The sequence below is a fragment of the Myotis nattereri genome, assembly GCF_964212035.1.
Source record: "Myotis nattereri genome assembly, chromosome: 3".
NCBI lineage: Eukaryota > Metazoa > Chordata > Mammalia > Chiroptera > Vespertilionidae > Myotis > Myotis nattereri.
The window spans coordinates 67,163,523-67,176,942 of record NC_138077.1 but is presented as its reverse complement, the minus strand read 5'-3'; the positions used below and the strand labels follow the sequence as shown (position 1 = coordinate 67,176,942).

General features: G+C 37.9%; 1 protein-coding gene across 1 annotated transcript in view; it reads right to left on the bottom strand.

Annotated features, from left to right (window-relative positions):
* The window catches only part of BTLA (B and T lymphocyte associated), a 29,181-nt gene extending 21,693 nt beyond the window's left edge, over nt 1-7,488 (bottom strand). Inside the window, exon 1 of the mRNA XM_081087382.1 lies at nt 7,363-7,488. Coding sequence (XP_080943508.1) covers nt 7,363-7,438 — 76 coding nt within the window. The 5' untranslated portion in view covers nt 7,439-7,488. The remainder of the gene's footprint in view (nt 1-7,362) is intronic.
* Between the last annotated feature and the right edge of the window lie 5,932 nt (nt 7,489-13,420).

Here is a 13,420-nt window from a genome sequence, read left to right as displayed (position 1 = left end):
AAACATATAATGTAATATAAATAAAAGACATAGAACTAGTATGCAATAATAGTTTAAGTTTTTCTTTTCTGTGCATATTGTCTGATACTGGTCTTTTGAGAGAAGTAGGTGTCTCTTCCAAGTCTAAACACACACACAGAGGAAGAAAGAGAGAGAGAGAGAGAGAGAGAGAGAGAGAGAGAGAGAGAGAGAGAGAGATTGAGAGAGAGAGCGAGAGACTTACATAATATGAAGGTTTTTTTTGGCTAAAATGGAACTGGGAATAATTAACTTCGCACCAAGAACACACATGGTGTAATTCCATATTTATTCTCTTTACCTAAAAGACTATGAAACAAGAAAAATTAAGAGAACTGTTAGAGTCGTCTTTTATTATTATTTCCTCTTTAAACCTTCCTTTAGGTTTGCTTTATAATTTAGCATATTTTGAAGCAAATTCTTCTAGTGCTAGAATTTCTCATCTTGTGATATATCTATTTGAGGGAAATTTGAAGACTATCTTTTCAATGTAGTTGTATTGAGCAATTTAAGACCAAGCCATGTATCTCTTGGCTTTATCTAGTTTGGGGTTATTCTGAAGTTGTTTTGTTTTGAAACAGTCATTCTAGTATAGCTTTGCCTAAAAGTTAGCAAAGCGCCATAGCTGGTTTGGCTCAGTGGATAGAGCTTTGGCCTACAGACTGAAGTGTCCTGGGTTTGATTCCAGTCAAGGGCACATGCTTGGGTTGTGAGCTCAATCCCCAATCTGGGGTGTGCAGGAGGCAGCCAATCAATGATTCTCTTTTATCATTGATGTTTCTATCTCTCCCTCTCCCTTTCTATTAATGATTCTCTCTTATCATTGATGTTTCTATCTCTCCCTCTCCCTTTCTATTAATGATTCACTCTTATCATTGATGTTTCTATCTATCTCTGAAATCAATTTAAAAAAAGTTAGCAAAGTAACAAAGTACCTGTGCCATGTCTCTTTTGAAATATTAAAGAATAGGACAAGCAGAGAGCTTTAGTGATCATTAGGTCAGATAGCTCATGGATGGTTTGTCACTTTGGGAGCTCACCTCCAGAATCACCTCTTTGCATTCTACATTCATTGCCACTGGCCCACAAGCACATTGCATCTCACATTGTCTGAGTGCTGTAGAGCCATCCTAGATCCTCCAAACAGGAGAAACAGGAATATGACTAATATTTTTTGAGTTCTTCTTATGTCCTATGCACTTTTAGGTACTATATATATGTGCATGCATGTGTGTGTGTATGTGTGTGTGTGTTGTTTCATTTGATCCTCACAACAATTTTATAAGATAGTTACTATTTTTGTCTTTATTTTAAGTTTTGAAAACCAAGTGTTAGAGAAACTAACAGGTCAAGAGAACTACTTGGTAGGAGGCAGAGCCAGGAACAGGACTTGAACCCAAGCCCAGCTAACTCAAAAGTAAAAGCTCTTCTCTTGCAGGGGGATAGTTGTGAAAGCCAATGAGAACATATAGGAAGGGTCCGTAGGACTCTATAATAAACAATAAATTTCAGGTATTATATATTTGGAATAAAATTAATGTGGATAGGTTGAGTTATTGTTCAAGGTCACAAGGCATGTAGGTAGGAGAGACAAGACGGAAACCCAGAAGATCTGCTTCAAGTGCCTTCGCTCTGAATAGTTGTTTCCAACTGCTTTCATAGGAATCAGCAGTGATGTATAAAAATGGGTATACTCATCAGGCAAACAAATATAATATAGAAAAAGCAGTATATCCCAGAGGAAAATATTCTTTTATCTAAGAGATGAAATCCTACAGAAATACTAGTACATTAACCAGCAAGGCCAGCGTTGGTCAAGTAAAAAAAAAATATTTGTCTTTTGGTACTTTTCCAAGTACCTCCCTACCAAGTAACAAATGTCCCCTTGTGATTCTACCCTATTGGCACCATGTTTGCCTCCCCATGACAGAGGATTCAGAGTCATGCCCACCCTATGTGGCAATAATGAGTGTCTGGTGGAAAGTTTGTTGGCCAATGTGTAATTATCTTTCAATACAATGAGACCTAACAAACAATGTTTTTTGTTGTCAATTTAGAGACTAGCTCTGGCCTGGGAAGACACTAATTACATGACACAGGTGGGCCTGTCTTTCAGAGGTGATAGGCTCTTCACCTTGGTCACAGTGACTTCAGGAAGAAAAGTAGGGCAGAAAAAATCTAAGAGAATATCTTAGAAGCTGGAGACAGCAGCATCAAAGAAAGCCTTCAGCATTTTATCGGAAATAATAACTTATATAAAAGATAACATTAGGTACTAAACTTATGGACCTTGGCCATAGAGAACGTTTTATAAATTTGACCCCAAAAGCAAGGGACGTAAAGACAAAAACAAATGGATGGGACTATATCAAACTAAAAGGCTTCTGCACAACAAAAAACAAAATCAAAACAAAAAGGCATCCAACCAAATGGGAGATAATATTTACAAATGACATTTCCGACATAGGGTTAATATCCAAAATATATAACAAGCACAAACAACTCAGCATCAAACAAACAAACAATGCAATTTAAAAATGGGCAAAGGACCTGAACAGACACCTCCCCAAAGAAGACATACAAATGACCAACAGATAAATGGAAAGATGTTCAACCTCACTAGTGATTAGGGAAATGCAAATCAAAACTACAATGAGATACCACCTCACACCTGTTAGAATGGCTATAATCAACAAGGCAGGTAATAACGAGTGTTGGAGAGGTTTTGGAGTAAAAGGAAACCTCATTTACTGGTGGTGGGAATGTAGATTGGTATAGCCACTATGGAAAACAGTATGGCAGTTCTTCAAAAAATTAAGAATAGAGTAACCATATGACCCAGCAATCCCTCTCCTATGTCTCTACCCAAAAAACTTTAAAACATTTGCAAAGATATATGCACCCCTATGTTCATTCCAGCATTATTCACAGTGGCAAAGATATGGAGACAACCAAGATGTGTTTCAATAGAGGACTGGATAAAGTAGTATGGAATATTATTCAGACTTTAAAAAGCCGAACCTTGAGAATATTATACTAATCAAAATAAGTCAGTCAGAAAAATCTAAGAACCATATGATTTCACTCATATGTGGGATATAAAACTGAAACTATTTGACACAGGCAACAGTATGGTGGTTACCAGAGGGAAGGGGGTTGGGGCTAGTAAAAGGTAAAGGGGGCCAAATATATGGTCACAGAAAGTGATTTGACTTTGGGTGGTGGGCACACAAGGCAATATATAGATCATGAATTATAGAGATGTATACATGAAACCTATATGATCTTAGTATCAATATCACCCAAAAAAGTTTATTAAAAAAGAAACCAACATGAGTATTTCTAAATATTGCCTACAGTGATAGAATGGTTAGATGTGGTGCTCAGAGTAAGTTTAGGTTTATGTGTTATTGGAAAGACACAGGGAAAGTTCATTTTCACTTCTTTCCCAGATACTTCCTGGGCATCCTAATACATTCTGCTACACTGAGATTCACTGGCATTTTCAAAGCCCTAGAAGATACTTAACAATATCTATGCAGGCAGAAACTGCCAATTGCTCCCCTTGCCTCCCCTCCCCCAAATTAATTCCCCTCTTCTAATATCAGAGAAGTGAAATGGAGTCATGACCATCTAGCTAGAACCTAAATGCCCCAACCTTCCTTATAGCCACTTCTGGACAATGGATTGTTTGTGATATATTCAAATTCCAGGTTGTACTCATAAAATAAATGTGGCTATTAGGAAGGAGGAGAGGAGATACAGAGCTCTACCTGCTAAACCTGGTGTTGCCCTGCTACTGGCCTCTAACACTCTCTTGGCCTGTGTTCAAAGTGAACCTCAAAATGTACATATTTACATTCTGAGAAAACTACAGTGATACCCCTGCTTGTGTACACAAAGAAACATGCATGTAAGTAATTTCTTCTATGGGATAAACACAGAAGTAAGAATCCATGAGAGGATACCATAAAGGTGGATAATACTGAGCTTATTTTAAGGTAAGAGAATGGGGAATATTAGAAAAGTGAAACAAATTGCTTATGATAGAATGTGATGACAGAATATAGCTCAAATCTCGTAACTCCCAAATTCTATTATCATTTCTTGGTGACTGGGGATGATAGCAGGTAATGATATCAACAGTTACTTATAGATGACTTTGTCAACCCAAATAGGTTAATGTCATTATTGTCCCCATTGTTTAGATGAGGGAACAGAATCAGAGAAATTATAGTCACAGAACCAGTGAATGGCAGAGATGGAATAGTAATCCAGTCCTAGCTCTAGAGTCCCACCACTGCCTCTCCAAAGAACAAAGCAAAACGTTGATTTCATTTTTAGACCTGATTACAGACACTGAACATTTTTTTTTCAATAACTCTGAACTCTCAGTAAAGGTGAAATTCAAAAATAATAGAAATTAAGTAGGAGACTCCCAGTGAAGCAAGAGAAACAGTACTTGACTTCAACATTACAATAGAGGAAATTTTGATAGTGGGAGAGAGGAAGCAACACTTAATTAAAGAGCTTTTTAGTGTTTGAGAAGTCTTTTCAAGGCTGTAATCAGCGTAGGGGTTAACCTATTCAAACCTTAATTCAGGAAATCCCGCCACTGCAGGAAGTATTCCTAGACATTTACGTCAAAGGTAGTCATATTTAGTGGCAGGCATTCATATAATAACAATACACAGGCATTTGGCAGAAGGCAGCGCTCTACTTCCTGTGTCCATTTCAACAAGAACAAATAGATACAGTCTTAGAAATAAGCCTGATAAAGACCCTGAAACTTCAAGGAATGAGAGACACGTGCAGAGCACTTTCTGTCCTAATGTTTCTGCTCTGACCTAACAATATGGCCAGTTCACCGTGAAGCAACACAATCTTTGTGGGTGGGATGTGGAGTATGGATCCATGGTTCATACCGAAGTATCACAACACAGGCTAAAGAGGACACAGGCCCAAAGGAGACGTGGCCATAACCACTGTGTTCTCAAAAGAGCCAAACTATGAGTGTCCTCTGCTACCAGATCAGATTAGGATTTTTTTTTCTCACAATAAGCCATGATCAATCAAAGATTTCCTACAGTCTTCATTCGGGATCATATATAGTGCCAGGTGTGTAGTCAGACATTAGCTGCAGTGCTTCTGCCTGCTTAAAGGTGGAATCCTAGGTTGACCCTCAACTGATCAAGTGGCCCAGGGCCTCACAGCTGGAGCTGCTCACCTGCAGTGAGGCAGGTGACTGACAGGGGCTTCTGCACTGCAGCCTAGTCCCTGCCAGCATGTTCTGCACATATACTTTTCATCGGAATAGAAATTCTATGTCAGATATCGAGGGGCAGAGTGCCCCCATTAAGTACTTTTGAGAAACACTTAAGCAAGCATGATTTCATTATAGAGAAGTAAGTTTCTAGTGAATGTTACATTTTTCACAACCTTATTCTCAGTGCAGCCTGATTTCTGGGAAGAGGCACACCCATCTCACATTGAATTGAAGTGGAGGATGAAAAATATCTTTTTAAGTTATTTTGAAACACTTTGAAACTGTGCCAGTGTAAAGAATTCAGTGATTAACTAAATCACAGGAATTCTCCAAGATACAAAGGTTGTGTGATTTTTAAGAAATAGTCATTAGCTCTGTCTGGGAGAACAAATCTCACCAAATATTCCCTTATCTCAACCTGTGTCCTAATTTAATGAAAAAAATGCCATAATCCATCAACTGCTATGTAAGATACCTGGCCAGGACTTTATCCAAGGCTTTCCCTTTCATTTTCCAAAGAATTTGGTTCCCTATGTTTTGGGCCAAATCTATTCATTTAATTTTAGCTTTAAAAACTCAGCTATTTTAAATAATAATGTTAAACCTTGCTGCCCATTTAACTGAATTTTGTGGGGGTTGCCTGTGAAAATAATATTAGCAAAAATGCCATTAACATTTAGCAAGCTTTTATTGTGTGCACTTGTTGTGCCAGTTATTTTATCCATATTACTGCATATGCAGTGTCCACAATAGGCCCATAATTTAGGTACAATTATTATCTCTATTTTACAAAGGAGGAAACTAAGGATAAGAGAAGATAAGAAACTTAACCAAAGGCACACAGTAAGTGGCAAAGCCAGTAAACTAACCCCATTTTAACACTCAGGTTCTTTTCTGTAAGCATGTTGGGAGGGGGAATAGAAGTTGTACCTGAACCCCAGTCTGACACAGCACTAAAAATTATTTTATTTCATTTTACATGGAATCGTTTATATATTCTTCAAATTGGTATAAATGATATTTAATAATATTTATAATATTTGACTTCAGTTGTAGCTATGTGATTGAAGGCATCTTATGGAAAGTGAAAAATCCAGTCATCCATCTAAACCCCTTGTCAACATAATACCAAATATACACACATAAAAATATACAATCATGAAAATACTTAGATGACTAAAGGGAAGTTTTATTTTGCTCCTGGTTATGTGCCATCTTGGCACCATGGAGACAAATTCCAAATCACCCTGTTCCAGAGTTGTAGATACCATTTTATAGGTTTTCAGGGGCCATATTTTTGGATTTAAAACTGGAAAGAGTATGTGTGCTTGTGGTTATTATAAAGTAGGATATCTGAAACCAGACCTGAGAAAAATCTAAAACCGCTGGTAGCTATTTATAGCCCTTTACAATGTGTCAAAGTTAGGGAGCTAATGAACTCATAAAATCTTTGCAAAAGTGGCCGAACAACATCTATGCAGAACCCAAGCTGTTTTCTATGTCAAATGACACCCGAATCAGAACCATTTTCTTTTACGCAATGACAGAATGCTCCAATTCTATCTTTCTCAGCATTTTCTCAATCAGTATTCTCCGGGCACACACTCCACGGAGGCAAGTAGTGTGATTTTATTTAGCAACATTATTCCAGAGTAGCCATGGAGTGAGGTATCTGATACCTTTCCTACCGAACCAAGTAATACAACACTCACTCTGCCAAGCTTCGGTTTGGAAAGAACAAGCCATTCACCATCAGTATGACATTCAGAGCCGTTTTGCTAGTAGTAGTGCTAAATTTGTCCCTAACTACTTATAACATCTACCCAATTATTTTTTCTTACTAATAGAACATGTTTTTAAGAAAATCAGCCAAAACGACTTGAGTACAATACCATGTTCTGATATGGTTAATGTCCTAGAAGGTCTTCAGTGAGCAAATCTAACTACTTCGTTTTATCTACCATTGTCTTCCACATAAACACCACATCCCAGTAAGATCAGCAAGGAAAAACATTACCTCCAACATGCCCCTAAGGAAAATAAAATAAAATAAAAAGTAATCTAAGTAGGTGTTTCACCTTCGATACTCCAGATGCCCAGAGGTGCGATTAAGAAGAGGATCCAAATTCCAAGCATGGTAGGCAATGTCTTCATTTCCTGTGCCCATTGGGAGCAAAATCTTCTCAAGTAGAAGGCTTCCCTTCCTCCCCTGAGCTCTTCAGGGTTGGATCGGGTTCACTACCCCAGCGACATCTGTGAAATAAAGAGAGAGGATGTAGGTACAGACACTAGGAAGAGCGTGAGTAGCTTGAGAAGCAAAATGAACAGAAAACGTATATGGTATCCTGTGGTTTTTGCTTCTTGTCACATTGGGCGTTCACTTTCAAATGCTCTGATCTGCAAAGCAGCTCAGTCCCTAACTTCTCCTTCCATTTATCACCCTTTGTGTCCCACATTAAAGTTTTTCTCAATCAAATTTCAACGACATGAACAAACTCTAAAGAAATCTATATGGTTGCAATGTTTAGGTTGAGACTTTAATGAAACCAAAGTCAAGAAATTTATGGTAAAAACTACCTATGGTAAGTATATGTTTTCCCCCTTTTCATAGCACGTGATTATGAAACTTCTTTAATGTAAAAGATTTTAGATTTTTCTTCCCAAACATCATGTCATGGTACAATAAGAATGCTTATTGTCATTAAACCAATGGAGGTTTACTTGAGGTTATGGAGAAAATGAGTGGCAGGAAGCACTTCCTCAAGAGGTGAGGGAAGGGCAACTGCCTTTAATCTGTAGATAAATATCAATGGAACAAGATAATCGTTAGCATTAGCTGCATGTTCTCTCCAAATAATAAAGTTTTGAGCTAAATGACATCTTGAATACCAATTAAAGGAAACTTTCATTTTCAGCATTCTTCATGTGGTTTTTGTCTGGATTAAATAGAATTGAAACAATAAGGGAATAAATGGAAAAGTTCGAGATCAGATAGCTCAGGGTCGATGTGGGACTGTTTGCTCCAAGGCCACTTCTAATAATTAGCTTCTAATTATAGCAGTTAATTAAATCCACCCACTTGAGATTCCAAATGAGAAATCTAGATTTGTGACATCTCTGGTCATTGACAGAAGTTGGTTTTGTGAGTCTTTCTCTCAGAGGCTGGCGATTTTCTTCCAAGGCCAAATTTCAATGGTTTTAAGTGCATGAGTTTAAAAAACAGTTTTCATGTACTTACTGACCCAAATAAACAATTGTGACAGGTTGGAGGCACAAAGATGAGTTAGTCACAGTTCCTGATTTTTAAAGAGCTCAGTAACCAATGCTGTAATTTTCTCATATGAACTTCTAGTGCTGAAACTTAGGCATTCATGCATTTCAACCACCACAGTGTAACCCACAGCAACTATATATAACTTCTTAGAGCTTCCATTCCTTATCCAGTAAACACCCTGTGAAATATTCATGCAGCATTTACACAGCTCTCCATACTCAAGGTGGAGTGCAAACTGCCTATGGGAGCTGAGGCAAGGCTCACTGACCCTTTAAAATAGCCACAGGAGTCAAAAGCCATGAACCATAAACCACGGATCTCAGGATATTGCCACAAACTGGAGAGAAGTTATATAAACTTTGTTTATCTCAGAACAAAACCTTTATGATTCACCATTTAAAGTTTTTCTTCATATAAAAAAAACCTATGCTAATTAGGTAGACTTTGTAAAAAATACCTTTTGCAATATGTATTTTTCACATATATCTCTTTTGTTACTTTTATCAGTATGATTGGTCCTTTATGCTTCCATAGCTGGAGTCCCAAGAGCCCCACTGGAGGCAGAGCCCTCCCTCAGAATCAGACTTCTTGTTTCATTTTAGTAAAGGAGAGTTCAAAGAAGCCTGTCTCAGAAATTTGTTAGCTCAGCAACAAGCCAATTTTGCTTTACATTTATATCTCCTCAAGTAATCAAACTTCAGTCTTGACCCTTATCTTATATACTCATGTATTGTTTGATCAGAAAATTATACATTTATTTAAATGTGCAAATTTAAAGTATTTACTACAATCTTAAAAGTCATTGCATTGTATTTAAAAAACAGTTTAAAACTATCTCCAATTTTATGGTGAAAGACAAAAGGCAAAATAGAATTTGGCATCTTCAAATTGGTTTTGCTGACATTGTAGGTGCCGCTTAGAAGGCAAATTCTTTAGTTCACTTACAGACTCACTTGCTTTCATGAATTGTGAAACAGCTATACTTCCTCCAGTACTTTTACCCCAGGGTGATCAGAGACCAGCAATCACAAAGTGAGATGCAGAGTCCTGGCTTATTAATACAGGGGTTCTTGGTATCCATCTTGTCCAAATGAAAGCCCATCTTTGGTTCAAGATTTTAAGCCAATCTTTAAAATTTTGCCACTGACATTAGACATCAGCCCATATGAATGAATCCTGGATCTGAATTTTTAACACCCTCAAAACATTGTATAGCTTTTACCATAAATGTAGTCCAGTATTTAAAATGTTTCCCATTCTTTGGTGTCAGTGGTTTCTGTATATAACTGTACTTTAGAATGAGCCTGGACACTTTTATAAACTGGATGTGGTTCCAGGATCTATCCACATCCATTGAATGTAAATCTCACAGGATTGAGGCCAATATTCCTATTTTAAAGAAATCTCCTAAGATGATTCTGATTCAGTTGGTTTCAGTAGACATTTGGAAACCAATTATGAACTGGTGAGGTGCATAGACTTTTGAGTCACAAAAGACTTGATATCAAATCTTTGTCACTTACTAGCTCTAGAATGTTTCATAGATTTCCCAGATTCTTAGAATCTCAGTAGACACAGAAATGTATCATTCAGATCCCCCTTCAAGGACAGATTTGCTCTTAGCTTTGGAGAATGGAGTCAGCAGACAGCTTCCAGGTGTAAACTTCTTCAGGGTGTACTCAATTAACTCACCTTGCCCAAGGTCATGCTTTCCCATGACAGCCTTCATCCACCAATGGAGCTAAGAAAGTGTAAGAAAGCCTCAGATGGGATGTGGGTGGGTAATACTTGACCCAAAGCTCCTGGTTGAGTCAGCCAAGGTTACATTAGGCCTATATTACAGTTTGATTTCTTCCTTTTCCCAATCTTGCTTCTTCCCCCTTCCTTTCAGAGGTATTGATCCCTAATCTATTTCAATGTCTGCTTTTAGGGCACCAAATGTGCTCCACATCTCAATGTTCTATTCTCCACATCTCAATTTTCCTCAACACAGATGGTGATAATATCTATTATGTTGGTTAACTGGGGTAATGTATGAAAAGTGCTTAGTAAATTGTATCTATAATCATTCCTGTGTTTTCATTTGGACAAGATGGATACCAGGAAGCCCTGTATTAATAAGCCAAAAATAATGATGGGAGAACAAGTTAAAATGTTTACTTGCTAGTGGGAGTCATTCTTGCTTAGAGATAGACTCTGAAGTAAGTGGCATAACAAAGCTTCGATTAGTAGAGAAATGTAGCAGACTATGCAGTATCTAAATTCCAAAGATTCACAAGGATGAATCTGCCATCAGGAAAGCCTCAGAACTATAGGGTATAAATGATAAGAGGCCTGAAGACAAGAAGTCTAAAAAAGGGCCCAGCCATTGCAACTGTCCCTCAGGCAAAGAGCTCTAACTCTCCGAAAGATGAGAAGGAGTTCAAACAGTTGTGTAGTCACAGCAAGACTGGAGGAATGAACAGGTAATCAAGGCGGGGACCACTTACTGAATCTGGAATACAGAAAAGGATCATAGTCATTGGCACCACACCTGAGTTGGGTAAGGATACTGATTTGATATTAAGATCCTCCCTTTGACTCCTAAGATATCCCTTTGGTGAGAGGATTGATACCATACTGTAAACTGGATAGGGCTGATCCAAAAAGATGGTATAAAATACCCTCAATTGCAAAAGTTAGGAGATTGAAGATGCTTTGGGGGAAAAACTCTCTTGCAATAAAAAATGTATATCAGAGAACACCCAAGAACACCCTTCTCTTACTTACCTATAGGGAAACTTGAAGAGCTGTAGTTCTATCATTTAGTAGATGTGAGAACTTAGACAAGTTCCTTAACTTTCCCCCAAGTGATAAAGCAGATTTATTTTTACTTATAGATCACAGTAAAAAAATTAAACATTAATTTATCCGCGGTTTTTAAAAATCCTAAAGAATGAAAAAAAAGACTATCTAATAGCTGTGGAAGCCCACCAGAGACCACTGTGAATACACTCAAGTTCCAAATATTTTATTTACCTATTCATAACTTTTAATTTATGACCTCTTTGAATCCCATTACTTCATCTGTAGCAGAAATAATAGCACCTACTGGAAGGTTGTTATGAGTATTCAAGTACTCTATATTTTAAGTTAACATACGTGAAACCACCTGCGGCAGTGCCTGGCACAAAACTAGAATCCTAATAAATGCATTTTCCTTTCTTTCCTCCCAGTCAGAAAAGTATAGGCTTCCTAGGTCATGTTTTTGTATATTTGAAGGATGGGCAGAAGGAGAGCTGGCTTCTCATATATCCCATGCACCTGTGTGTACTTGTGCTGTTGTATATGTTTATCTCAATGCTTTTCTCATGAAACCAACTTATGGGTGCATGATTGTTTTGCAAATTGTTTTATCTTTCACTTTTGTGGGTGCATACGTGCTTTGAAGTGCTTGCAGCTTCACAACTCAGCAAAATGTTAGAGTCTGAAAGCATCAACTTGTTCTTCCAGGAAGAACTACAGGGGTTACATGAAAAAAAGGGAGGGGTGGCATTCCTTGTAGATTTCCTACTACAAGGGGTGTCATTGACCAAGATCCCCAAGCCCTGCTTCTGAAATTCATCATCCCATTGGGCCATGAGGCCTTGCTTCCTAGTCAGTGACTGAGCACAACAGAAACATCAGGCAGGTCAATTTCTGGGAGACATGGACTCCTCCACTGACCCACTTTGGCTTCAAGACTCCCCCCCCCCCCCCAGCCTTGTGAAACCTTTCTTGGAGTACAACAGCAATCTAGGGTGCTTCTACCCAACCTACTTCCTGCTCTCGTCACTCAGCACCAAGCTGTATAATTTTGTGCATACATCCCAGCTCTCCTATATATTTTAAGTTAACATACATGAAATATGCCCTTTTTTCCCACAGGCATTTCCTTGCACATTTTATTCTGTTTTGGAGTCTGCTTTTGGGAAAGCCCAATCTAACACATTAATTTTGCATAGTTATGACAAATTGAATATACAAAATTTTTATATTGTTTTTCCTTTATCCTTGTTCAATGGGCAATGTTGTCTCATGGAGGAATATATTTTTAGAATGTAGGAAGGCATGAAAGCTAGTTGGTAGAAAGAGCAGGGTTAAATTAGTCAATTTGGGAGAAACTATGAAGATCAACCAAATTAATGGAAAAAATGGTGAAAAAAACCAGCATTATAAAACAGGCAGAAACAGGCAAAATTTATATTTTTAACTATAAAAGTGAAGTAACTGAGTAGAAGGAATCAGATCAAATAAGGTGAAAGGCTTTTTCAGAGCTGCATGTCACAAGCTCTACTTACATTTGTCTCAAGAGTAGAATCCTCTCCTTATTTAGATGGATCTATGAGAGAAAACAAAAATGAAATAAATAATAATTCAAGCAAAAATTAATGGAGTTAGCTTTATTTTGGAGTAAGGTCAAAGAAAGAATTTGGGAGAAGTGTGTCCTGAAATGGAAAATGGATAGATAGACAAATACATATACCAGTATAGTACCTGTCAGATCACACGTTTGCCACACAGCTGGAGCAGCTTCCTGGAGGCCCCAACTTTGCCAATCATTTTATTTTATTATTATTTTTTTTTAATCTTTATTGTTGAAATTATTACATAGGTCCTCTTTCACCCCCCCCCACCCCCATATCCCCATAAACCTCTTCCAGCCCTCTCCCTTCCTCCTCTGTCCCTCCCCCACAGGCCCTCACAACACCCTTGTCTGTGTCCACTGGTTATGCATATATGCATACAAGTTCATTGGTTGATCTCTTCCCACCCACCCTCCCCTGTCTTCCCTCTGAGGTTCAACAGTCTGTTCATGCTTCTATGACTCTGGGTATATTTCT